The 26,580-nt window shown below is 42.4% G+C and overlaps 1 protein-coding gene across 6 annotated transcripts; it reads right to left on the reverse strand.

Annotated features, from left to right (window-relative positions):
- Window positions 1-468: 468 nt before the first annotated feature.
- ZNF786 (zinc finger protein 786) lies at window positions 469-24,630 on the reverse strand. 6 transcript variants are annotated; one of them, XM_035699597.2, is made up of 6 exons: window positions 24,536-24,600; window positions 23,748-23,905; window positions 21,721-21,899; window positions 17,698-17,824; window positions 7,320-7,472; window positions 469-4,464 (listed from the first exon to the last, which is right to left on the reverse strand). In XM_035699597.2, exons 3-6 carry the CDS (start codon window positions 21,721-21,723, stop codon window positions 2,378-2,380), a joined length of 2,370 nt encoding a protein of 789 aa, XP_035555490.1. In that variant the 5' UTR covers window positions 21,724-21,899; window positions 23,748-23,905; window positions 24,536-24,600; the 3' UTR covers window positions 469-2,377. The 6 variants fall into 6 exon arrangements, with proteins under 6 accessions (XP_035555490.1, XP_035555489.1, XP_025309666.1 ...); XM_035699596.2 differs by lacking the exon at window positions 24,536-24,600 and having other exon boundaries at window positions 23,748-24,270; XM_025453881.3 differs by lacking the exons at window positions 21,721-21,899; window positions 23,748-23,905 and having other exon boundaries at window positions 24,536-24,630.
- Between the last annotated feature and the right edge of the window lie 1,950 nt (window positions 24,631-26,580).

Consider the following 26,580-nt stretch of genomic DNA (forward strand, 5'->3'; position numbering starts at 1 on the left):
GGCAGCTTTGCTGGGGCCAAGCGTGCTTGCTCTTCAGTCATGTTTTTCAAAGTGAATCCTGCAGAACTCTGTGTCTACAAGATCATAGTAAATGTTTTCGAAAAAGAAAGAATCCCAAGGTCAAATATATTCCCAATATAAGAATATATGACATATCAGGTCTTCCTCTTAGGTGAGCCACAGACTGTGTGTGTGTGGGGGGGTGATGATGGGGGATAACTATTTTACTTTAATTGGCCATGTACTTCTTTCCTTAACATTAAAATTTTTTTTTTTTTTTTTTTTTTCAGAGAGGGAGAGTGTGAGACAATCTTAAACAGGCTCTTTGCCCAGCATGGAGCCTGATGCAGGGCTCAATCTCACAACCTTGAGATCATGACCCAAGACAAAATCAAGTCAGATGCTAACCAACTGAGCCACCCAGGTGACCCTTTTCCTTTTTTTAAAAAAGAATCTTTGGAGATAGTGTTCCAGAGGACACAATGCATAAAACATTGTTTTATTGTAACATCTGTTACAGTTTAGCAACAGTCTCATTTTCTGTCATCCCTCAGAATTTCAGGTCTTTTACATGAAACATGAACCCTCACAAAGTCATGAAGCACACTCCTGTCCCTGAAGTACAAATACTCTGTGCTCATACAACCTTCACCTCATGTAACAAACGGGGTAGTTTCCTGGACTTCCACTTATTATGTTTACTTTTAACATGCGCTTGACAATTCTCCACCTAAACTGTTGTTGCCTGCAGAGCTGCATGACAAAGCTGTTTGGTTTTATTAATTTGTTTTCCCAAGGATTTTATTTTTAAGTAATCTGCACACCCAATGTGGGGCTCGAACTCACAACCCTGAGATCAACAGTCACATGCCCTACCCACTGAGCCAGCCAGGCGCCCCTTGGCTTTGTTATTTTCTCTTCACTCAGATTTTAGTCACCACTTAGTCCCTCTTGGGCATCTCATTCACTGTCTGGCTTTGAACAGCGTCTCTGTTTTGCAGTTCCCAAACCCATACTTCCTGTCCCAATCCATTTCTTATCTAAATTCTAGTCCCAAACATCTTAGCACCCCTGCTTTTATTTTCTTCAACTCAGCTGAGCCAAAACTTGGCTGAAATTATCAGCTTTTCCTTAGGGGGAGCTATGCACCCCCATGGATGTGCCGTGAGACCTCAGCATTCACACAGACTGGGATTCAGAGAATTCATTTTATTGCTATCAGTTTCAAAATAAATGAATGAAAACCAAATCCAACATCATATCAGGCCTGCGACAAAATTCACTGGATTTAAATCCCCCAATTGAGGACCATACTGTGAAAAAGTCAAGTGGGCATTTAAGAGCCACTCAGCTCTGAGAACAATACTGGAGGGACTTAGTTCAAACTGGGATTTCAGAGCTAGCTTAGCATTTGGCAGGTGGGGGGAGAGGGAGTGGGGGTGGGGGTTTACCACTCAGGATGGTAGGAAGAATAGATAACTCTTTTATCAATGGATAGGAAGTATAACTGGTGATCCGTTTGAGAAAATCCTGTGTGCTGTTGGTGGGAATGTGAACTGGTGCAGCCACTCTGGAAAACTGTGTGGAGGTTCCTCAAAGAGTTAAAAATAGATCTGCCCTATGACCCAGCAATTGCACTGTTGGGGATTTACCCCAAAGATACAGATGCAATGAAACGCCGAGACACCTGCACCCCGATGTTTCTAGCAGCAATGTCCGCAATAGCCACGCTGTGGAAGGAGCCTCGGTGTCCATCGAAAGATGATGGATAAAGAAGATGTGGTTTATGTATACAATGGAATATTACTCAGCTATTAGAAATGACAAATACCCACCATTTGCTTCAACGTGGATGGACCTGGAGGGTATTATGCTGAGTGAAATGAGTCAATCGGAGAAGGACAAACATTATATGGTCTCATTCATTTGGGGAATATAAATAATAGTGAAAGGGAATATAAGGGAAGGGAGAAGAAATGTGTGGGAAATATCAGAAAGGGAAACAGAACATAAAGACTCCTAACTCTGGGAAACGAACTAGGGGTGGTGGAAGGGGAGGTGGGCGGGGGGTGGGGGTGACTGGGTGACGGGCCCTGAGGTGGGCACTTGACGGGATGAGCACTGGGTGTTATTCTGTATATTGGCAAATTGAACACCAATAAAAAATAAATTTATTATAAATAAAAAAAAGAAAAGAAAATCCTGCTGTACGGTTTCCCAAATTCCTAACTCAGGTCACCCTCTTGCTAAAAAAAAAAAAAAAAAAAAAGGACCTCTGTTCCTAAACTCTGTCCCCTAGTTGGTCTGGCCGTGGCTGCTGTGGCTTCCCAGGCGGCAACATCAACTCTGCTGAAGGCTCTGGATGCCCTACCTGGCCTCAACTCCAGTCAGCCTCTATCATTGCAAACAGCTGGCTAAGCCTTTTCTTAATGTCAGGCTCACTGGGAGCACTGTAGGATTTTGTGTGCACTCGGACATGTTCCGCGAGTTTGGACTTATAAATGAAGCCCTTCCCACAGTCGCCACAGGCAAACGGCCTCTCAGGCCTATGGATGCGCTGGTGCCGCAGCATGTGTCCCTTCTCCCGGAAGTTCTTACCACACTCGGGGCAGCGGAAAGGCCTCTCCCCGGTGTGCAGGCCTTGGTGGCTGAGCAGCTGGGCCTTTAGGCGGAAGCTCTTGTCACATTTGGGACACTGGAAAGGCTTCTCCCCCGTGTGCGTCCTGACGTGTTCGATGAGCTTGGACTGCTTGGCAAAGCCTTTGCCGCACTCGCAGGAGAAGGGCATCTCCCCGCCGTGCAGCAGCTGGTGCGCCTTCATGTCCGCCTTGACTCGGTAGCTCTTGCCGCACTCAGGGCACTGGAAGGGTCTCTCCCCGGTGTGCAGGCGCTGGTGGCTCAGGAGCTGCCCCTTCAGGCGGAAGCTCCGGTCGCAGGCAGGGCACTGAAACGGCCTCTCCCCACTGTGCACGCGGAAGTGCTCGGTGAGCTTGGACTGGCGGGTGAAGCCCTTGCCGCACTCCCCGCACGAGAAGGGCCGCTCCTTGCTGTGCGTGCGCCGGTGCGCCTGCAGGATGCCCTTCAGGCGGAAGCTCTTGTCACACTCGGGGCACTGGAAGGGCCTCTCCCCGCTGTGCACCCGCAGGTGCTCGCGGAGCTTGCACTGGTGCGTGAAGCCACGGCCGCACTCCGCGCAGGAGAATGGCCTCTGCCCGCCGTGGCACAGCCGGTGTGCCCTCAACATGCTCTTCAGTCGGAAGCTCAGTTCGCACTCGGGGCACTGGAAGGGCTTCTCGTCTGTGTGCAGGCGCTCGTGCCTTAGCAGCTGGCCCCTCTGGCGGAAGCTCCTGCCGCAAGCCGCACACCAGAACGGCTTCTCCCCGCTGTGCAGGCGGGCGTGCTCCGCGAGCTTACACTGCTTGGCAAAGCCCTTGCCACACTTCCTGCAGGAGAACGGACTCTCGCCACCGTGCGCACGCTGGTGGGCCCTCAGCAGGCCGCGCAGGCGGAAACTCTTGTCACACTCGGGGCACTGGAAGGGCTTCTCTCCCGTGTGTATCCTGCTGTGGATGGCCAGCCTGGACCGTGCGGTGAAGCGCTTACCACACTCCACGCAAACGAACGGCCTCTCGGGGCGGCGCTGCAGGGCCTCCGCGGGCCTCTCGGCGTGGCGGCACTCGTCACCCGCCCATCCGGGGTCTGGCTTCCCTCCCGACGGCACGCGGGCCAGCTCAGCCTCCCCGGACAGGGCCCCCTCGCCTTCTCCACCGCAGACTGACCTCTCCCCGCTGGGCTGGCTGGGCGGGGCCTGCACGCTGCTCTTTGGGAGACCGCTCTTGTCATATCCGGGGCCCTGGGAAGGCCTCTCCTTGTGCCACAGGCGGTGGCTGAGAAGTGTCTGCTTGTGCGGGAGGCACATTTTACATTCAGGGCACTGCAGGGGACTCTTCCCTGCGTGGACAGCCAGATGTCTAAGCAAATACTGCTTCAGGCGGAAGCTCCTCCCACAATCGTGACATGGGAAGCGCCTCTGACACTGAGGGAGGCTCCGCTGTTGCTGTGGATCAGCTTGTTTGCGTAACTTCTTCCAGGACCTACGTGGCTGGTCTTTCAGGTGGCTCCCCTCATGCTTCTCTAAGTGGTCCTTCTTCCAAAAGCTTTCTCCACAGACAGCACAAGGGTGCTGGGTGCCCTCCCAGGAGGGAACTTCCTGGAAGCCAGGGAGACCCAGAGTTCTAGGACTTGAGATTCCTTCTCTTTGGGTAGGCTCCCTGGAACTGTGGACTACTGGAAATGGAGCCTGCGTATCATGTCTGTGTGGGTTCATGAGGGCCACGCTTTGGTCAGGCCTGAAGGAAATACCTCCTCCTACTCCTCCTGAAGGTTTAGAGAAGCACTGGCCCTCTAGTGGATCTACTTGGAAAAGGCATTTAGCTTCTACGGAATTCACAGCTTGTTGGCTTCCTGAAATGGGAAACAAAAATTCAGTCAGTATATTCCTGTCTGTGGCATGACTAAAGGCTTATGTCACCAGGAAAGGGAGAGGTGATGGTGACCTCTGGGGACCTGGGAACCCAGCTCCCACTGAGCTCCACAACCAGGGACATTTCAATGTGGTTCTATTTCATGGCTGAGAGTTTAGTGAGAGCGCTAAAACTAAACTGAAAAAATATGTATCTTTAAAGAAGAAAATATAGGGGTACCTGGCTGGCTAGGTTGAAAGAGCATGTGACTCTTATCTCGCAGTCATGAGTTCAAGCCCCACACTGGGTGTAGAGATTACTTAAATAAATAAAACTTTACAATGAAACGCCAGGATACCTGCACCCCGATGTTTATAGCAGCAATGTCCACAATAGCCAAACTGTGGGAGGAGCCTCGGTGTCCATCGAAAGATGAATGGATAAAGAAGATGTGATCTATGTATACAATGGAATATTACTCAGCCATTAGAAATGACAAATACCCACCATTTGCTTCGACGTGGATGGAACTGGAGGGTATTATGCTGAGTGAAATAAGTCAATCGGAGAAGGACAAACATTATATGGTCTCATTCATTTAGGGAATAAAAAAAATAGTGAAAGGGAATAAAGGGAAAAGGAGAAAAAATAAGTGGGAAATATCAGAAAGGGAGACAGAACATGAAAGACTCCTAACTCTGGGAAATGAACTAGGGGTGATGGAAGGGGAGGGGAATGGGGGTGACTGGGTGATGGGCACTGAGGTGGGCACTTGATGGGATGAGCACTGTGTGTTATTCTGTATATTGACAAATTGAACACCAATAAAAAATAAATTTATTTTAATAAATAAATAAATAAATAAATAAATAAATAAAACTTTAAAAAAGGAAAGAAGAAGGACAGCCTAGGTGGCTCAGCAGTTTAGCACCACCTTCGGCCCAGGGCATGAACTTGGGGACCTGGGATTGAGTCCCACATGGGGCTCCCTGCACGGAGCCTGCTTCTCCCTCTGCCTGTGTCTCTACCTCTCTGTCTCTCTGTTTCTCATGAATAAATAAATAAAATCTTAAAAAAAAAAAAGAAAAAGAAAAAGAAAAAAGAAAATACAGGGCCTAAACATAGGGCCAAAGCTTTGGAATCAGACTGTCTGGGTTCAAATCCCATCTCTCTACTGTGTAGCCTTTGTCAAGCTAAGTTCTCTTGGCTTTGTTTCCTTCTTCTGTAGACACAGGGACAGACACAGGGAAGCAACAGGACAAATGGTGGTCATGATTATAAAGTGACTTCCCGCATGTATGGTGCTGCGCATGTGCCTGGCATACCACAAGCACCTGTAAGTGCTCATCACCCCCATGACTACAGGACCATCAGACTTGTGCCATTTTTTAAAAATTTTTATTTATTTATGATAGTCACACACACAGAGAGAGAGAGAGGCAGAGACACAGGCAGAGGGAGAAGCAGGCTCCATGCACCGGGAGCCCGACGTGGGATTCGATCCCGGGTCTCCAGGATCGTGCCCTGGGCCAAAGGCAGGCACTAAACCACTGCGCCACCCAGAGATCCCAGACTTGTGCCATTTTGATGTGCAGACATTCCTGGAGTCAAGAAGTCATGGCAGCACTGTCACTAATAGGCCCTAACACCACAGTTTCATGTGACCAAAGGGCTGTCCCTAAGGCCAGGCAGCAGGGCCTAGGCTCTGGTCTCCACTCCTCATCCCTATGCCCAAAAACCTTTTAAAAAGGTTTTCTAGAAGAACTGATAACAGGGGGTAAAAATTGAAATAACTTGTGGAGCAAAACTCATTATCCAGAAAGAAACAGCAAAAAACTAAACATACTGTTGACATTTCTTGGAATGATGCTCCCATTGGCTTTCTCATTCCATACTTTAATGCTGACTTTTAAGAATCCAAAAATCTCAGGGGCACCTGGGTGGCTCTGTCGGTTGAGCAACCAACTCTTGGTTTTGGCTCAGGTCATGATCTTGGGGTTTTAAGATCGAGCCCCGAGTCGGGCTCTACACTCAGCAGGGAGTCTGCTTGAGATTCTTTCCCTCTGCCTTTGCCCTGTGTCCCACCCCGCTTGTTCTCTCTCTCTCTCAAATAAATGAAATAAATATATTTTTAAAGATTTTAATTATTTATTCATGAGAGACACACACAGAGAGGGAGAGACACAGACAGAGGGAGAAGCAGACCCCATGCAGGGAGCCCAATCCAGGACTTGATTCTGGGACCCCAGGATCATTCCCCAGGCCGAAGGGAGGCGCCCAACCACCGAGCCACTCAGGTGTCCCTAACATAAATATTTTTTAAAAAGAATCCAAAAATCCCAGACTCTCCCATCATAACAAGAAAAAACAGAGGAGACCTAATTTTAGGTATTCAAGTAAAGTCAACAGTCTCCAGATAGGAAGGAAGCAATTTTGCTTCCTAGAATTTGGATAACCAGTCTCTGATTCCTGCCACTGTCCCCCTCGCCCTCCCTACTACTAGCAATAGCTTACATTTACTGAGCTCTTACTGTGTTTCATGTATCACTTTAACACTTTACATATGTTAACGTATATAGTCCTATAATATAGGTACTTTTATTTATTATCTTCATCTTATAGGTCAGGAAATTGAAATATAGATAGGTTGAACAACTTGTCCAAGGTGACCCAGAAAAGACAAGATCCAGACACAGACTCTAGAACCCATACTCCTAACTACTATACTTTGTGTTTCTCTAGAATACACAGATGTCAAGCTTCAGCCCAGACAAGCAGGAAGATGAGATCAGAGAACTGAACAAAGATACACATTGTGATGTCTTAAGGATAGGGCCCTACATTCTTAATACTCACCCCAAAGCAGATGTCCCCCGATAACTGGATCAAATTGCAAATCAGCAGAAGGGCAAATTATGTTTCCTGATTTCTGTGATTCTCCCCAGTTCTTGAAGAACTCTCTCCCCTGTTCAATCCAGGATATTAGTTCTGGTTTGGGAAGTCTGCCATCTGCACAAAGAAGTCAGACAGGGTACTTTGGTTTCTTTCAGCACTAAGTTTAAAACACATGGAGTTGCTTTTATGTTTCAAAATGTACTCCTGGGGAGGTGGGCGGGGGATGGGGGTGACTGGGTGACCGGCACTGAGGTGGGCACTTGACAGGATGAGCACTGGGTGTTATTCTATATGTTGGCAAATTGAAAACCAATAAAAAATAAATTTATTAAAAAATATACTCCTGGGAAAATGTATGAGACAAGATGTCAAAAAATAGATTACAGGTTTATGCAAGGAGGAGCAAAACTGCCCACACATCCTAACTGTACTTCCTAATCTATCTGGACCTGTTAAATCAGTTGTACTATTTAAATCCTGTCTTGGTCCCCATATGCCTAGCAGTATGTATTGTCATGGGTTTCATAAAACTCACTATTAGCATGCTTTGAGAATGGTGGAATAGTACTGCAGATACCATGGGAAGAAAGAGGGTTTATCATTATATGGTCTCATTCATTTGGGGAATATAAAAATTAGTGAAAGGGAATAAAGGGAAAGGAGAGAAAATGAGTGAAAATACCAGCGAGGGTGACAAAACATGAGACACCTAACTCTGGGAAATGAACAAGGGGTAGTGGAAGCAACAAGGGGTGGGGGGCATTGGGGTGACTGGGTGATGGGCAATGAAGGGGCACTTGGCAGGATGAGCACTGGGTGTTATGCTATATGTTGGCAAATTGAACTCCAATAAAATTTTTTTTTAAAAAACGGGTTTGTGAAAAAAAGGGGGGGGGGGTTGTGAAAATAAGAACTGGAATGCCTTGGGATGCCTGGGTGGCTTAGTGGTTTAGCACGGCTTCAGCCCAGGACGTGATCCTGGGGACCCAGGATCAAGTCCCATAGGGCTCCCTGCATAGAGCCTGCTTCTCCCACTGCCTGTGTCTCTGCCTCTTTCTCTGTGTCTCTCATGAATAAATAAATAAAATTTTTTAAAAAACCGGAATGCCTGTCCTAGATAATTTCAAAGTAGGTAGCTTTCCAGCTGAAATATTGTCAGAAGTCCACTGGTTACAGTGTTAATCACAAACCCAAACATGGTGGAGTTCTGTTAGAATAAAAAAGTGTTGTAATGAAGTGTTGCAAGCAATGAAATAAGCAAATGAAAATAGTTACAAGATTCTCTAATATGTGACCCCATTTCCCTATAAGCAATGTTTATTTTACATATTTTCAAGTAAAACTTTTTAAAAATAATGTCTATTTAACAGAACCTAAAGTATGCTTCATAGATTGTTAAAGGGAGACCAGTGTATGGTTCATATCAGAGAAAGAGGGTCAGCCTAATGCCTCAGGGTTAAAATGTCAAAGTGATGTAGTACATGTGGAGACTGATCATTGTTCTAGATTCCTCCTTGCCCTCTGAAATCTGCCTTCAATCTCCAAGAATTCATGAGAAAAGGAATCACTCTTTTATTTAAATCCATATACCTATTCTCAGTCTTCATCTGTTGAAATCCCAGCATCTTTTAAAATAATAAAAATAAAAAATATATAAATAAAACCAAGAAAATAATTCAATTTACATTAACACCAGAAAGAATAACACACTAAAGAATAAACTAAATAAAAAAAAGTAACACTTATACAGTAAAAATTAAAATATTGTTGAAAGTGATTTTAAAGGTGATTAATAAATAGATATCTCAACATTTATGAATAGGAAGGCTTAACATTATTAAGATAACAATATTCCCCAAATCCAACATACTTTTTTTTTTTTTTGCAGAAATTGACAAACTGATAATGGTAATCAAAACAGTGTGGTAAAAAAAAAAAAAAAAAACAGTGTGGTATTGGCATGAAGATAAACATACAGATCAATGAAACAGAATTGAGAATTCAGAAATAAAACTTCTCCATTTATGGTCAATTGATTTTCCCAAAGGATGGCAAGAGAATTCAACGGGGAAACGAACAGTTTTTTCAACAAATGCTGTTGGGATATCCATATGCAAAAGATGTTGGATCCCTACCTCACACCATATATAAAAATTAACTAACAATGGATCAAAGACCTAAATGTAAGCACTGAAACTATAAGTCTCTCAGAAGAAAACATAAAAGTAAATCTTTGTAACTGGATCAGGCAATGGTTTCTTAAGTATGACACCAAAAGCTCAAGCAACACAAGAGAAAAGAAACTGGACTTCATAAAAATTAAAAACTTCTGTGCTTCAAAGGATACCCATCAAGAAAGTGAAGAGACAATCCACAGAATGGGAGAAAGTACCTGTGAATCATATATCTGATAATGTTCTGGTATCCAGAACAGAGAACTCTTAAAAATAACAAAAAGACAAATATACCAATTTAAAAATGGGCAAAGTATTTGAATAGACATTTCTCCTAAGAAAATATGCAAATGAAAAGATGCTCACCATCATTAATTATTAAGGAAATTTAAATTAAACCCACAATGATATACCAATTTGAATCCATTTGATCCTGATGTTTGGGACATAATTTTGGGGTGGAACAGGATTAACAATATAGGATTATATTTCTTTCTCTACAGATTCAATTACTTTAATTGGTTCTTTGGCAACAATAAAAATACATAATGTCTAAGATTGTGTTTTAGAAACAACACTGTATACATAAAGACTGGAAAACTTACTTATGGCAATGGAATAGATATAAAGTATTAGAAACCTTGCAATATAAAGGAAGTCATATGACCGCGAGGAGGTAGCCAGAGAGGTGGCAGGAAGCGCAGAAGAACTAACTGCATTCTCTTCATACACTGAAGGAAACAAGAGATATAAAGTTGATGGAACTTGAACTAGAAATTTGAATTATAAATGTATCCAATAGAGGCATGAAAAAAAACAAAATTTAGGAAAAATGGAAAAAAGGAGATAGCAGAAAGAAAGTTTAAGTGAGTTAATGCCTCATTTTTCATAGCAATAAGTAATGCTGCTAAACTTGATAAATCAAGTAATAGGGATGTAAGCATGATAGATTGGAGACAAGCACAGTAAGAACTAAAACAAAAAAGGTTAACAATGGTGGCCTTGGGCAATTAACAAGTGCAGGAGTGAGGAGGAAGCAAAGATTATCATTCATTTGATACATAAAATGTATATATATTTGTATATATGTATATATCGTATATATGTATATACATATATGTGTATATGTGTATATTGTATATGCACGTGTATATATACACATGTAATATATATGTATATATTATTTTTTTTACTTTTTTATATATTTAGTTTTTATTGGTGTTCAATTTGCCAACATATAGAATAACACCAAGTGCTCATCCGTCAAGTGCCCCCCTCAGGGCCCATCACCCAGTCACCCCAACCCCCCACCCACCTCCCTTTCTACCACCCCTAGTTTGTTGCCCAGAGTTAGGAGTCTCTCATGTTCTGTCTCCCTTTCTGATATTTCCCACTCATTTTTCCTCCTTTCCCCTATATTCCCTGTCACTATTTTCTATATTGCCCAAATGAATGAGACCATATAATGTTTGTCCTACTCCAACTGACTTATTTCACTCAGCATAATACCCTCCAGTTCCAACCACGTCGAAGCAAATGGTGGGTATTTGTCATTTCTAATGGCTGAGTAATATTCCATTGTATACATATACCACATCTTCTTTATCCATTCATCTTTCGATGGACACTGATGCTCCTTCCACAGTTTGGCTATTGTGGACATTGCTGCTAGAAACATCAGGGTGCAGGTGTCCCAGTGTTTCATTGCATCTGTATCTTTTGGGTAAATCCCCAGCAGTGCAACTGCTGGGTTGTAGGGCAGATCTATTTTTAACTCTTTGAGGAACCTCCACACGGTTTTCCAGAGTGGCTGCACCAGTTCACATTCCCACCAACAGTGTAAGAGGGTTCCCTTTTCTCCGCATCCTCTCCAACATTTGTGGTTTCCTGCCTTGTTAATTTTCCCCATTCTCACTGGTGTGAGGTGGTATCTTATTGTGGTTTTGATTTGTATTTCCCTGATGGCAAGTGATGCAGAGCATTTTCTCATATGCATGTTGGCCATGTCTATGTCTTCCTCTGTGAGATTTCTGTTCATGTCTTTTGCCCATTTCAGGATTGGATTGTTTGTTTCTTTGGTGTTGAGTTTAAGAAGTTCTTTATAGATCTTGGAAACTAACCCTTTATCTGATACGTCATTTGCAAATATCTTCTCCCATTCTGTAGGTTGTCTTTGAGTTTTGTTGACTATATCCTTTGCTGTGCAAAAGCTTCTTATCTTGATGAAGTCCCAATAGTTCATTTTTGCTTTTGTTTCTTTTGCCTTCGTGAATGTATCTTGCAAGAAGTTACTGTGGCCAAGTTCAAAAAGGGTGTTGCCTGTGTTCACCTCTAGGATTTTGATGGGACCTTGTCTCACATTTAGATCTTTCATCCATTTTGAGCTTATTTTTGTGTATGGTGAATGAGAGTGGTCTAGTTTCATTCTTCTGCATGTGGATGTCCAATTTTCCCAGCACCATTTATTGAAGAGACTGTCTTTCTTCCAATGGATAGTCTTTCTTCCTTTATCGAATATTAGTTGGCCATAAAGTTCAGGGTCCACTTCTGGGTTCTCTATTCTGTTCCATTGATCTATGTGTCTGTTTTTGTGCCAGTACCACACTGTCTTGATGACCACAGCTTTGTAGTACAACCTGAAATCTGGCATTGTGATGCCCCCAGATATGGTTTTCTTTTTTAAAATTCCCCTGGCTATTCGGGGTCTTTTGTGATTCCACACAAATCTTAAAATAATTTGTTCTAACTCCCTGAAGAAAGTCCATGGTATTTTGATAGGGATTGCATTAAACGTGTAAATTGGCCTGGGTCACATTGACATTTTCCCAATATTAATTCTTCCAATCCATGAGCATGGAATATTTTTCCTTCTCTTTGTATCTTCTTCAGTTTCTTTCAAAAGTGTTCTGTAGTTTTTAGGGTATAGATCCTTTACTTCTTTGGTTAGATTTATTCCTAGGTATTTTATGCTTTTGGGTGCAATTGTAAGTGAGATTGACTCCTTAATTTTTTCTTTCTTCAGTCTCATTGTTAGTGTATAGAAATGCCACTGACTTCTGGGCATTGATTTTGTATCCTGCCACAGTGCCAAATTGCTGTATGAGTCCTAGCAATCTTGGGGTGGAGTGTTTTGGGTATTCTATGTAGAGTATCGTGTCATCTGCAAAGAGGGAGAGTTTGACTTCTTCTTTGCCGATTTGAATGCCTTTAATGTCTTTTTGTTGTCTGATTGCTGAGGCTAGGACTTCCAGTACTACATTGAATAGCAGTGGTGAGAGTGGACATCCCTGTCTTGTTCCTGATCTTAGGGGAAAGGCTCCCAGTGCTTCCCCATTGAGAATGATATTTGCTGTGGGATTTTCGTAGATGGCTTTTAAGATGTTGAGGAATGTTCCCTCTATCCCTACACTCTGAAGAGTTTTGATCAGGAATGGATGCTATATTTTGTCAAATGCTTTCTCTGAATCTATTGAGAGGATCCTATGGTTCTTGCTTTTTCTCTTGCTGATCTGATCAATCACATTGATTGCTTTACAAGTGTTGAACCAGCCTTGCATCTTGGGGATAAATCCCACTTGGTCATGGTGAATAATCTTCTTAATGTATAGTTGGATCCTATTGGCTAGTATCTCTTCGAGAATTTTTGCATCCATGTTCATCAGGGATATTGGCCTATAATTCTCCTTTTTGGTGGGGCCTTTGTCTGGTTTTGGAATTCAGGTGATGCTGGCCTCATAGAACAAGTTTGGAAGTATTCCATCTCTTTCTATCTTTCGGAACAGCTTTAGTAGAATAGGTATGGTTTTTTCTTTCAACGTTTGATAGCATTCCCCAGGGAAGCCATCTGGCCCTGGATTTTTGTGTCTTGGGAGTTTTTTTGTTTGTTTGTTTGTTTAATATTTTAATATTTTGATCATTCTTGCTTATTTTTTAAAAATATTTATTTATTTATTTATTTATTTATTTATTTATTTATTTATGATAGACACAGAGGAGAGAAAGGGGGGGGCAGAGGGAGAAGCAGGCTCCATGCCGGGAGCCCGACGTGGGACTCGATCCCGGGACTCCAGGATCGCGCCCTGGGCCAAAGGCAGGCGCCAAACTGCTGAGCCACCCAGGGATCCCCCTCTTGGGAGGTTTTTGATGATGACTCCTTCAATTTCCTCCCTGGTTATTGGCCTGTTAAGGTTTTCTATTTCTTCCCGTTCCAGTTTTGGTAGTTTGCCTAATTTACTGGCGTATAGCTGCTCATATTATGTTTTTAAAATCGTTTGTATTTCCTTGGTGTTTGTGGTGATCTCTCCTTTCTCATTCATGATTTTATTAATTTGAGTCTTTTCTCTCTTCTTTTTAATAAGGCTGTCTAATGGTTTATCTAATTAATTCTTTCAAAGAACCACCTCTTGGTTTTGTTGATCTGTTCAACAGTTCTTCTGGTCTCTATTTCATGGAGTTCTCCGCGAATCTTTATTAACTCTCTTCTTCTGCTGGGTGTAGGATCTATTTGCTGTTTTTTCTCCAGCTCCTTTAGGTGCAAGATTAGCTTTTGTCTTTGAGTTCTTTCCAGTGTTTGGATAGATGCTTGTATTGCGATGTATTTCCCCCTCAGGACTGCTTTTGCTGTATCCCAAAGATTTTGAATGGTTATATCTTCATTCTCATTAGTTTCCATGAATCTTTTTAATTCTTCTCTAATTTCCTGGTTGACCCTTTCATCTTTTAGCAGGATGGTCCTTAACTTCCACTTGCTTGAAATCCTTCCAAACTTCTTCTTGTGATTTAGTTCTAATTTCAAAGCATTATGGTCTGAAAATATGCAGGGGACGATCCCAATCTTTTGGTATCGGTTAAGACCTGATTTATTAAAAGAAAGAAAAGACCTGATTTGTGACCCAGTATGTAGTCTATTCTGGCGAAAGTTCCATGTGCACTTGAGAAGAATGTGTATTCAATTACATTTGGATGTAAAGTTCTGTAAATATCTGTGAAATCCATCTGGTCCAGTGTATCATTTAAAGCTCTTGTTTCTTTGGAGATGTTGTGCTTAGAATACCTGTCAATTGTAGAAAGCGCTACGTTCAAGTCACCAAGTAAAAAGTGTATTATCTAATTATCTCTTAACTGTTTATTAATTGATTGATGTACTTGGCAGCTCCCACATTCAGGGCATAAATATTGATGATTTTTATGTCATCTTGTTGGATAGATCCTTTAAGTATGATTTAAGTATGATATAGTGTCTTCATCTCTCACTACAGTTTTCAGGATAAATTTTAGTTTATCTGATGTAAGGATGGCTACCCCTGCTTTCCTTTGAGGGCCATCTGAATGGTAAATGGTTCTCCAACCTTTTATTTTCAGGCTGTAGGTGTCCTTCTGTCTAAAATGAGTCTCTTGTAGACAGCAAATAGATGGGTCTTGCTTTTTTATCGAGTCTGAAACCCTGGGCCTTTTGATGGGGTCATTAAGCCAATTCACATTCAGAGTTACTATTGAAAGATATGAATTTAGTGTCATCATGATACCTATTCAGTCCCTGTTTTTGTGGATTGTTCCCTTGGACTTCCTCTATTACAGAATCCCCCTTAGTATTTGTTGCAGAGCTGGCTTCGTGGTCACATATTCTTTCAGTTCCTGCCTATCTTGGAAGCTCTTTATCTCTCCTATTCTGAATGAGAGCCTTGCTGGATAAAGTATTCTTGGCTGCATGTTCTTCTCTTTTAGGACCCTGAATATATCCTGCCAGCCCTTTCTGGCCTGCCAGGTCTCTGTGGAGAGATCTGCTGTTAATCTAATATTTCTCCCCATAAATGTTAGAGATTTCTTGTCTCTTGCCGCTTTAAGGATCTTTTCTTTGGCATTTGTAAGCTTCGCTAGTAAATGTCGAGGTGTTGAGCGTTTTGTTTTTTTTTGGGGGGGGTATCGCTGTATATTCTGGATCTGAATGCCTGTTTCCCTTCCCAGATTAGGAAAGTTTTCAGCTATGATTTGTTCAAATACATATTCTGGACCTCTGTCCCTTTTGGCGCCCTTGGGAACCTCAATTAAACGTAGATTTTTCCTTCTGAGGCTGTCATTTATTTCCCTTAACCTATCTTCACAATCTTTTGTTTTCTTCTTTTTTCCTCATTTTCCCTCTTTGCCACAACTTGTCTTCTACGTCACTCACTTGTTCTTCTATCTCGTTAACCCTTGTCGTTAGGACCTCTAGTTTGGATTGCATCTCATTTATTTGATTTTTAATTTCTGCCTGATTAGATCTAAATTCTGCAGTCATTAAGTCTCTTTGAGTCCTTTATGCTTTTTTCTAGAGCCACCAGTAGCTTTATAATTGTGCTTCTGAATTGGCTTTCTGACACTGAATTGTAATCCAAATTTTGTAACTCTGTGGGAGAGAGGACTGTTTCTGATTCTTTCTTTTGAGGTGAATTTTTCCTTCCAGTCATTTTGCTCAGTGCAGAGTGGCCAAAAACAAGTTGTACTGGGAAAAGGAGAAAAAGGGAGAAGAGAAAAAAGAAAAGAAGAGAAAAAAAGGGGTGGGGGGAAGCAAACAGAAAACAAAAAAAGTGGAGTATCCTCTGATTCTATATACTGTAAATCCCTCGACTTCCCCTGGAACTTTCCAGTGCTGCTTGGTCAATAATTTGCTTTTCCCCTGTCCATCTAGCTGATCTTCTGGGGGAGGGGCCGCTGTGCTGATTCTCAGGTGTGAGCACCTGGGGTAGCTGCTCAGCCCTGCCTGGTGCAAGGCTTAGTGGGAGTTGTTTATCCTGTTTATACTGTGAGGCCACTGTGAGGCTCAGTGGGGGTTGTTTATCCTGTGAGGCCCCAGGAGGAACAACAACAGTGGCGGTGGCCAGCTCTCCAGCTCTGGAGTCAGCTCCCGCGGTAACTGCCACAGCTCTCAGTCTGCAGGGACCTGGATGCTCTGGGGGCGGGCCAAGGATCTGCATAGCTCAGGGCCCGCTCCTGCGGCAGGAGCGTCCTTGCTGCCCTGTGTCCTCCTGGCCTCCGCGTGTCCCGGGGGGAGCGCCTTATCCTGGGCCCCAGCGCCCCGGGCTTCACGGCCTGCTTTGCTGGAATCCCGCTCAATGGTCACGCAGCCCCCTCCAGGCGGAGACTCCACCCGAGCCCCTTCGAGCTGCTCCCAGGCCCCGCGGGGCACGCGCTGCAGCCCTTTAGGGAGTTCGGCAGCAGGGTGTGGGGCGCTCTCCCCGGGGTGCAGGTCCTCTGTTGGTGTCCCTGGGAGCCTGTTGGCATCCCCCCCCTCCTAGGGTCCTGCCTGAGCTCCCTGTGCCTTTCCGTCTGGGAAGTTTAGTGAAGCTCCTGCTCCTGCGGGCATGGGCTCTCCTGTCCTGGGGGCACTCGACACACGGCCTTAGCCGGCTCCTGGTGGGGCCCCTCCCCCTTGGATGCTTTTTATTTATTTATTTTTTTCCGTCTTCCTACCTTGATAGAATTGTGAACTCTTCTCATAATAGCATTCCAGCTGTTCTCTCTTTAAATCTCAGACTGAATTCGTAGGTTTTCAGGATGATTTGAGTTATCTAGGTAATCTGGTGGGAACAGGTGATTTTGGGACCCTACTCTTCCGCCATCTTGCCCCTCCTCTGTCTATATATATATATATATATATATATATATATATATATATATATATACACAAAGACCAAGTAAGAAAGCTAAAAAGAACCCATTACCATAACCATGACGAGACAACTGCTGTTAAACATTTCAGGGTATAGCCTTACGAAATCTCTTTGCAGGGAAATATTCTAGCTTTTCTGAGTTATACAGACCCCACTGTAAAAACTGACAGGTAGGGACATCCTAGGGTAAAGATATATGGGCACATTATGGACACGAGCCAGGAGTGCTCCCATATGGAAATCACAGCAACCAGTATTGGTGACTAAAAGCCCTGACTTAGTTACTTCTGACCACAATACACATCAAACAGTCTTGAATATTCTCACATCACAATGTGTACCCCTGAGTAGGATTAGCAGTGCTTACAAGGTATTAACAAACAGGACTCCTGGGTAAAAAATACCTTTCTGAGTTAATTTCTGAGAAATCTGACATAACAAACAGTAGCACCAAGTGACTGACACCTCTCCCAGACCCAGTTCTAGGACTTACCCATAAAATTGAACACTTCTTACCTAGAGAAACAAGAATCTCATAATTGGTTCTCATTACATGCTTGTAAAGCTCCTTCTGCCATGCCTCTAGATTCGGCCATTCGTGCTCAGAGAAATAAATAGCAACATCCTCAAAAGTCAGAGGTAGCTGAAATTATAGACATATATAGGTATTAGTACTTCAAAAGGACTTCAACTCCTTCTCATCAAGTTATTTTTGCTTCTTTTTTTTTTTAAAGGTAAACTCTTATCTCCAAGGTGAGGCTCGAACTCACAACCTTGAGATCCAGAGTCATATGCTCTATCCTTGAGCCAGCCAAGTGCTCCTCCTCCTCAATTGTAAAAAAATAACTTTAGTAGTGGACACTGTTTTTGTCTATTTAGCAACTTCTTCCTTGGGAACTACTCCTTCCCCCACTGCAGCCTTGTGGTTCTGCTGTTAACCACTACACTGCCCAGAGCTCTTGATGCTTGTTCAAACTATATACACATATGGATAGTAAAGAATTTTTCTTTTCTTTTTTTTAAACAAGGTTGAAGGCAGCCTGGGTGGCTCAGCAGTTTAGTGCCATCTTCAGCCCAGAGCGTGATCCTGGAGACCCGGGATTGAGTCCCACATCAGGCTCCCAGCATGGAGCCTGCTTCCCCCTCTGCCTGTGTCTCTGCCTCTGTCTCTCATGAATAAATAAAATCTTTAAAAAAATAAAAAAAAAATTTAAAAGGGTGAATAAATCACTGCATAACTTCCTTCACTTAATATATTACAGGTATCTTTCCAGGTCAATGTGTATAGGCAAAACCAGGTTTTTGTAAATTGCATTATATTTCATGAGGTGGGTATATATACACCACCACCACCACCCCACACCCCACCCTGTGATGGTACATACATTGTTTCCTTTTCCCTTATAAATTACAAACAATGCTCTGATATGCTCCCTGATATATTGATGCTTTTACCTCTGTAAGATAAAACCTAAAAAGGAGAACTACTAAATCAAAAGGTATTAAACATGTTGTTTAATAAATACCATCCAATTGCCTTCCAAAAAGAATTCGGCATTTCTGCTGTTGTTAATGAGACTTCTTTCTTTACACCTTTGCCAGCACAGGTTGTTCTTAAACTTTTTTTTTTTTTTGCCAATGTGATGGGTAAAAAACTGTATTCATTCTTTTAATTTGCATTAATTTGTGAGGCCTAGCAACCTTTTCATACTTTCAGTGGGGGGGGGGTGCATTCCACATCTTTGTGCATGTCTGTCTACTCAGGCGCCCCTCACACTGCTTTTTTCTTGTATTATACTTTTCAGGAGAACCTCTTTTGTGGCTTCAGGGTTTAGTATCTTGTTTGGAAGACTTCTTATTCTAAAATTATAAAATATTCTCCTAAATTCTTCATAACATTCATACAACTTTTATTAGAATTAGACTTTTTTTCCATCTGGAGCTTATTTCTGCATATCATAACAAGAAAGGATAGAATTCTTTTCATAAGTGGATATTCAGCTTGTTATAAAATTCATTGAATATTCTTTTATCATTGATTTGGGATAGTTTTTCATTAACTATATATCCATTTATACTTGGATATATTCTTGTTCTACTGGTGAATGCATCTATTTTTTGCTCCAATACTGCACAGTTTAATTCTTATAGTTTTATCAGATATTTTGCTATTTAAGAGGACACAGTCATTCACCACCACCTCCATCATTTTCCACAGGGAAAGTGTCTTGAATTTGTCTGTTTTCTATATACATAAGCAAAGATATTATTTTGTCAAACGTATACAAATTCTATTGGGATTTAGGAATATGCCTAACATATTAATTTTGGAAGAACTGGATCTCTAAAATATGGGATCTTTCCACCCAGAGACATCTCATTTATTAGACATTTTTATGTGCTTCAGTAAAATTTAGCTTTCTTCATATAGACCTTATATAATTCTTGATATTCTTATTAAATCCTAGGGACTGTAGAGGGGTTATGTTGTTGTTACCATGTTTGAGGGGTTTATCCCACTAAATTTTCTAATTATGAAAGCTTGGAAAGTTAATTTTTATGTTTATTTTGGAAATGAATTCCCTTGTTGGCTAACACTTTCAATTGACTGCCTTGGAGTGTCTACATAGAGAAGGAGATCTACAAATTAACATTTCTTTTAATGATTTAAGCCTGACTTTTTTACTGTACTGGATGGAATGATATCAAGTAATAGTGATGATAGCATGCATCTTATTCTTCAAAGGAAGTGTTTGTAGTGGTTTACAAGTAATATTTTTTGGTTTCCTTTGACTTATTAACATCAAGATGCCTCTTTTTAAAAATATTTTATTTATTTATTTATTTATGAGAGACACAGAGAGAGGCAGAGACACAGGCAGAGGGAGAAGAAGGCTGCCCGTAAGGAGCCCGATGTGGGACTTGATCCCAGATTCTGGGATCATGCCCTGAACTGAAGGCAGACACCCAACCACTGAGCCATCCAGGTGCCCCCCCCCTTTTTAAAGATTTTATTTATTTATTCATGAGAGACACACAGAGAGAGGAAGAGACATAGGCAAAAGGAGAAGCAGACTCCATGCAGGGAGCCCGATGTGGGACTTAATCCCCGAACTCCTGGATCACAAACAGAGCCAAAGGCAGATACTCAACTGCTGAGCCACCCAGGCATCCCGATGTCTCTTGTTCCTAGAATACTAAGAGTTTATCAAGAATTGGTTTTGAATTTCACTACTTTTCAAAACAATGTGTTAGAAAAAATAATGCATGCAAATGTGTTTAAAACATTAAAAAAAATACAAAACAAAAAAACCCACACTGGGATCCCTGTGAGGAGCCTGCTTCTCCCTCTACCTATGTCTCTGCCTCTCTGTGTGTCTCTCATGAATAAATAAAATCTTTAAAAAAATAAAATATAAAACATTTTTATTTTGTATTGTGATGGCCTTGGATAAATTGAACACTTTCTAAGGTATGTAACTAGAAACATGTAAACTATATATTTGTTAAAGTATTCTAATTACTTGGCTTTTTTCAAAATATACTTTTTAAAAAGTCTTTCATTCTTTTAGGTAATCTCTACACCCAATGTGGGACTTGAACTCACAACTCCAAGATCAAGAGTTGTAACATGCACTACCAACTGAGCCAGTCAGGCACCCCTATTGTTTTCTTTAAATCGGATTTAACTCCAAATGTTTTGCCATGTGTTTATTTTTCTTGGGTATTAAAGTACAGCCTGTGTTAACTTTTATTTTTATTCACTTTTGTTATATTCAATATGAAACTTGGATTTATGTTTTTAAATAATTCCTTTACATTTAAAATAGAAATTATTTTAAGAAAAAAAGAAATTATTTTAAGTTTAGTGAAAGTCATTTCTACTGTTTTTAAAAATGTGAATTTGCTCTAGCATGATTGATTAACATAGGGAATAATTTGCCACAAAATTTTTCACTTGCTTATATGCAATTTTGTCCGTGAGAAAATTGAGGTCAGTTCTACCTAGGGACAATTTTACCTGAGGGGCCATTCGGCAATATCTAGGGACATTTTTGTCATGATTGGGTGGGGACTGCTACTTGCATCTAATGGGGAGAAGCCAAGGATGCCAATAAACATCCTACAATGCACAAGATAAGCCCCCCACAACACAAAATTATCCAGTACAGAATGCCAGTAGTGGCAAGGGTAACAAACTGTGCTAGCTGAACAAAGAGAGCCGAGTGGGAATATACATATGCATACTCTTGAAGAATCTCCGAGCTACCTCAGAGTACCTTGTTTTATAAACCCTACCTATCCACACCTGGTGTTACAACTTTCCAACTGATTTCAGATAATGGTCCTTCCACTTCACAATAATTCACAAGCACTACTCCTTGTACCCAATTCCATTAGCAAATTTCAGGTAGTTTTCAAGATAGTTTATTTTTTAATAATTTAACATGCATAAAACTGTGCTTTCATTAAGTTCTTTACTTCGTAACATGTCACTGACAGAAAAAAAAAAAAAAAGACAAAGAGATGGAGGCAAACCATAAGGCTCAACTCTAGGAGACAAACTGAAGGTAGCTGGAGCTTCTGCCTTCGGCTCAGGTGGTGATCCCATGGTCCTGGGATTGAGTCTTGCACCAGATTCACCGCGGGGAGCCTGCTTCTCCCTCTGCTTATGTCTCTGCCTCTCTCTCTGTCTCTTATGAATAAATAAATAAAATCTTAAAAAAAAAAGAAAGAAACTCAAGTCCATTTTAGTCCCTCATCAACACTGTTCTTTTTTTTTTTTTTTTTTAGATTTTATTTATTTATTCAGGATAGACTTAGTGAGAGAGAGGCAAAGACACCAGCAGTGGGAGAAGCAGGCTCCATGCTGGGAGCCCAACGCAGAACTCGATCCCGGGACTCCAGGACCGCGCCCTGGGCCAAAGGCAGGCGCTAAACTGCTGAACCACCCAGGGATCCCGCAACAGTTTTTATACTCAGTCCTATTTTTTCTTCCAAGAAGCAAACATTATGATGCATGTAACTTTTCAGTGTGTGTTTTTAATTTTTACATACACCTAAGTAACTATAAATAAGTATTGCTTTGTCTTTTATGCACAAATCCTTTATTATACTGCAGCTTGCATTTTTCACTCAACATTTGAGATCTGTCCATGTTGATATACAGAGAATTTAATTTTGTGTCATGTTCCATTGGCTGAATATGTCACAATTTTTAATCCATTCTTTTACCGATTGACCATTTGTTTTCAGATCTCTTAACTGCATGTTCAGATCCTTTGCCTATGTTTTTTTTTTTTCTTTGCCTATGTTTTTAATGGGTCACTTGTCATTTCATTTCTGGGACTTACTTTATGTAATTTAAAAAAAAGATTTATTTGATGGGGGGAGAGAGGGAGCAAAAGTCTTAAGCAGACTCTGTGCTAAGCTCAGAGCCTGACTTGGGGCTTGATCTCATGACCCTGGGATTAAGACCTTAGCTGAAACTGAGCTGGATGCCAAACCAACTGAACCACCCAGGTTCCCCCTTTATGTAATTTGATACTGATTAACTGTTGAGCAAACTAGGTTACAAATACTTTCTCCTTGTGTATAGCCGTTTTTTATGCTTATATTGTATATAAATTTTTGGTTTCAATGCAAAGGTATCAATCTTTCCTTAGGTCGTTTTGCTTTCTGTTTTAAAAAATTTTTCTTTATCTAGGTTACAAAGATATTCTACAATTTTCTTCCAATAGGCTTAAGTTTTGCTTTTCATGTTTAGATTTTAAATTTATCTAGAATATAATTTTTTATGGTATACAGTGATAATCTACTTTAATGCTTTTTTCCAACTGGAAAAGTCAGTTGTCCCAACATTGGCTTTGAAGTTCTCTGTATTACTTTCTGAAAGCTTCTGTAACAAAGTACCCCAACTGGGTGGTTTAAAATAATAAAATACATTCTCTTATAGTTCTAGTGGCTAGAAGTCTGTCATCAAGGTGTCAGCAGGGCCATGCTGTCTCTGAGCCTCTAGGGGAGAATCTGTTCCAAGGCTTTCCCTTAGCTTCTGGTAGTGGCTGGCCACATCCTTGGCATTTCTTGACTCAAAGGTGCATAATTCCAATCTTTGTCTCTACTGTAACAGGCTATTCTCACTTTGCATGTCTGAGTCTCTGTATCCCTGCTTATAAAGATACCAGTCACACTGGATTAATAACCAACCCTATTCTGATATCGTCTCATTTTAACCAATTAAATCTGCAACAAACTTACTTCTGATAAGGTCACAATCTGAAGTTCCAGAAAGAACGGATTTTGGGGAGACACTATTCAACCCAGTATAGTCTGCATCTGGATTCTCTTTGGGTTTCCACTGCTCTGTGTGTCTACTCCTGCACAAAACAGCACTGTAATAATTCTATGGGCTTATAGTAAGTTTTATTACCTGGTAGGGCAATTCGCCTTTCGTTGTTCTTTTTTTCAGAATCATACTTTTGACCTTTATTTTTCCAGATGAAATTCAGAACGTTTGTCTAAATTCACAAAAATCTGCCATTTTAATAAAACTGCAGTAGACTTACATATTAACTTGGAAGAAAAGCATCATTTTTACTGTATTCAGTCTTTCCATCTGTAGGCCTGGTTATTTCCCATTTATTTATAATTTCTCCACAAAGGTGTTGCGTATCCTTTGAATATTTAATCCTAGATATTGTTTTCTTAGTGGAGACTGTTAACGCTATTTGGAAATAAATAACTTTAGGAATTCGTTTAGCAGTCAGGAAAAATGGTCAATAGACAAGTGTCTAATTAAACAAACAAACAAACCCGTAATGGCCATCCCTGTAAACCTCGAGTGCAACAGACATTAAATAATCAAGTATGTGCACTCTGCCTAGGTTTCTACATCCTATTCTACTCCCTCCAAGCCGTCCTCCTTCCTCCTTACACTCAGCACAAAGTTAGCGGCTGAATTATCTGATTCGAGCCGCGGACGGGCAATCACCTCAACCCTCAAAATCTTAAATCTTTCAAAACATTTGCTGTGAATTCAGTAACTGCGATGTCAAAGTGGCAGAGCTGACACGCACCGCGGGCTCTGGACAGATCCCTCCCCCGTCCCCCGTCCCCCGTCCGCCCCCGGCCGAGACGCGACCCGCAGCTCAGGGGGCGGGCGGGCGGGCGCGCGGCCGCCGCCGAGCCCCGGACGCGGGGGCCCCCAGCTCCTGACACGCGGAGCCTCGCGCCGCACCCAGACTCCGCTGCCCCGCCCCCCGCTGCCGCCCCGCGAGGACCCCATGGGTGCCCGCCAAGCCGGAGCCCCAAGACCCGCCCCGACCCCGGCGTCCGCGCGGGTAGCCTTTCTTACCGGAGCCGGCTCGGCCATGGCCCTCCGCGCCCCCGCCCGGCCCCCGCCCCGAGTCGCCCAACCGACACCCCCGGCGGCCCGCGACACCTCCCCACGGCGCGCGGCCTCTCGCCCCGCCCAGCCCCGCAGGCCCGCCCCCGCGCGGGGCACGCCGGGACTTGAGCGCGGCCCCGCCCCACAGCGCCCCCAGCGCCCCGGAGGAGCCCTTGGTTGTCGCCGCAGCCGCCTAGGCTCGGCTTCCTGCAGCAGCAGCGAGGTGGGTGGTGGGTCCTGGCGCCCTGCGGGAGTTTCCAAACCAGAGACCCAGACCCAGAAGCGCTAAAAGGCTCTGGAGAGAGGGAGAGCGACAGGTGGACGTGCAGAGGGAGCTGCAAGTGGGGAAGAGACTTGCTCTTCCCTGAGCCCGGGACGGAAAGGGAATGCGGGGATTGATTGGATTCCTACCCTAAGGGGACCCCAGGCCAAGGTAGGATGGTCTGTGAGGCCATCCCGGGGACAAGGCGAGGGAGGGGAGCCGGCCGCGGGGGTCAAGGAGCAGCTCCCCGCAATGCGGAATGGGGAGTCGGTCCTGCCGGGCACGCTGAATGTGTGCAGTGTGTCTCAGAATCCTTCCGCCAGGGGCCCGGGAGGTTGGGAATTCATTCTCAGGGAGTCAGACACCTGGCATCGCTGACCCCATGGACTTACGGTATCTAAAATCAGAGAAATTGTCTTATAATCTATATGTGAAATGGACCTTAAATTTACCCGTCTTTCACTCTTAAGCACCCTGCGTGGTTGAAGTGCTGAGATATATGTAATTGCTACCCCACCTTACAGGTTTTCTTTAATAAATTTTTTAAAAATGTATGAAATTTAACAATGAAGCAAATTTGAAAATAAATAAAAGTTGTTTATAATTCTGATACTTTCATGGAAATGCTCTATTTCCTCATATAAATCTCCAGTCCCTGTCCACAGACATGTACTTTTTATATGGTTCTGAGACACACATACTTTTTGTTTTTCACTTACCACATCAAAGTGTTCCGTGTTTCTCATTATTTTACAACTATATTCTTAAATGGATATAATTCAAGGTAACATTAATCTGCTAGCGTTGCCCTAACAAAGCACCACAGACTGGGCAGGTTAAAGACAGAAATTAACTTTCTTAAGTTCTGGAGGCCAGAAGTCTGAGATCAGGATGTCAGCAGAGTTGCTTTCCTAGGACTCTCCTTGGTTTGCAGATGGGCACCTTCTTCCTGAGTCCTCCCAAAGTTGTTCCTCTCTCTAGGTGTTCAGTGCCCTACTAATCTTTCCACATTGGACTAGGGCCCACCCATAATGAACTCATTTTACCTCAATTGCCTCTCTAAAGGCCCTGTGTCCAAATACAGTCCTGTCCTGACTCCAACATGAGTTTTGGGAGAACATAGCCCATAGGAGGTAAGGTAGTATGAAATTATTAGGGGCAGTTTAAGAAGAAATGTGGCCATAAATAATGCTGCTTGAATACTTTCATATACATAGTCTTAAAATATCAAAAGTACAAAGTGCAAAGGAAAGACCAATACATTAAATTAGATTAACATTTAAAACCTTTTAACATCAAAAAAACACAATAGCATAGCTAAAATCAGGTCAAACTGGGAAAAGATATTTGCAACAAGGAAAAGCATCCAGAGAATATAAATTAACTTCTAAATATCAAAAGACTACCCAGAGGAAAATGTGAAAAATACTGAACACTGAATTCACAAGTAGGGGGGAAATAAATAGGCAATAAATACACAAAAATGTTCTATCTTGTTAGGGAAATGCAGCATCTACTTAGGAAGATGTGCATATCCTATCACCCAGCAAGTCTTACCTTGGTGCTATTTTTGCATTATTTACATAGGAGCCATATTTAGGAAACTCTACAGCAACACTGTTTTAAGGGCAAAAACAGGTGAGCAATGTAAATGTCTATCACCCAGAGGATGGGTATCTTGTGGGGGTTTTTCCCCATACACTGCAAACTAGTAGCAAAAGTAATGAACTATAGCTAAAAACAGCATACA

Source organism: Canis lupus, chromosome 16, assembly GCF_003254725.2.
Source record: "Canis lupus dingo isolate Sandy chromosome 16, ASM325472v2, whole genome shotgun sequence".
NCBI lineage: Eukaryota > Metazoa > Chordata > Mammalia > Carnivora > Canidae > Canis > Canis lupus.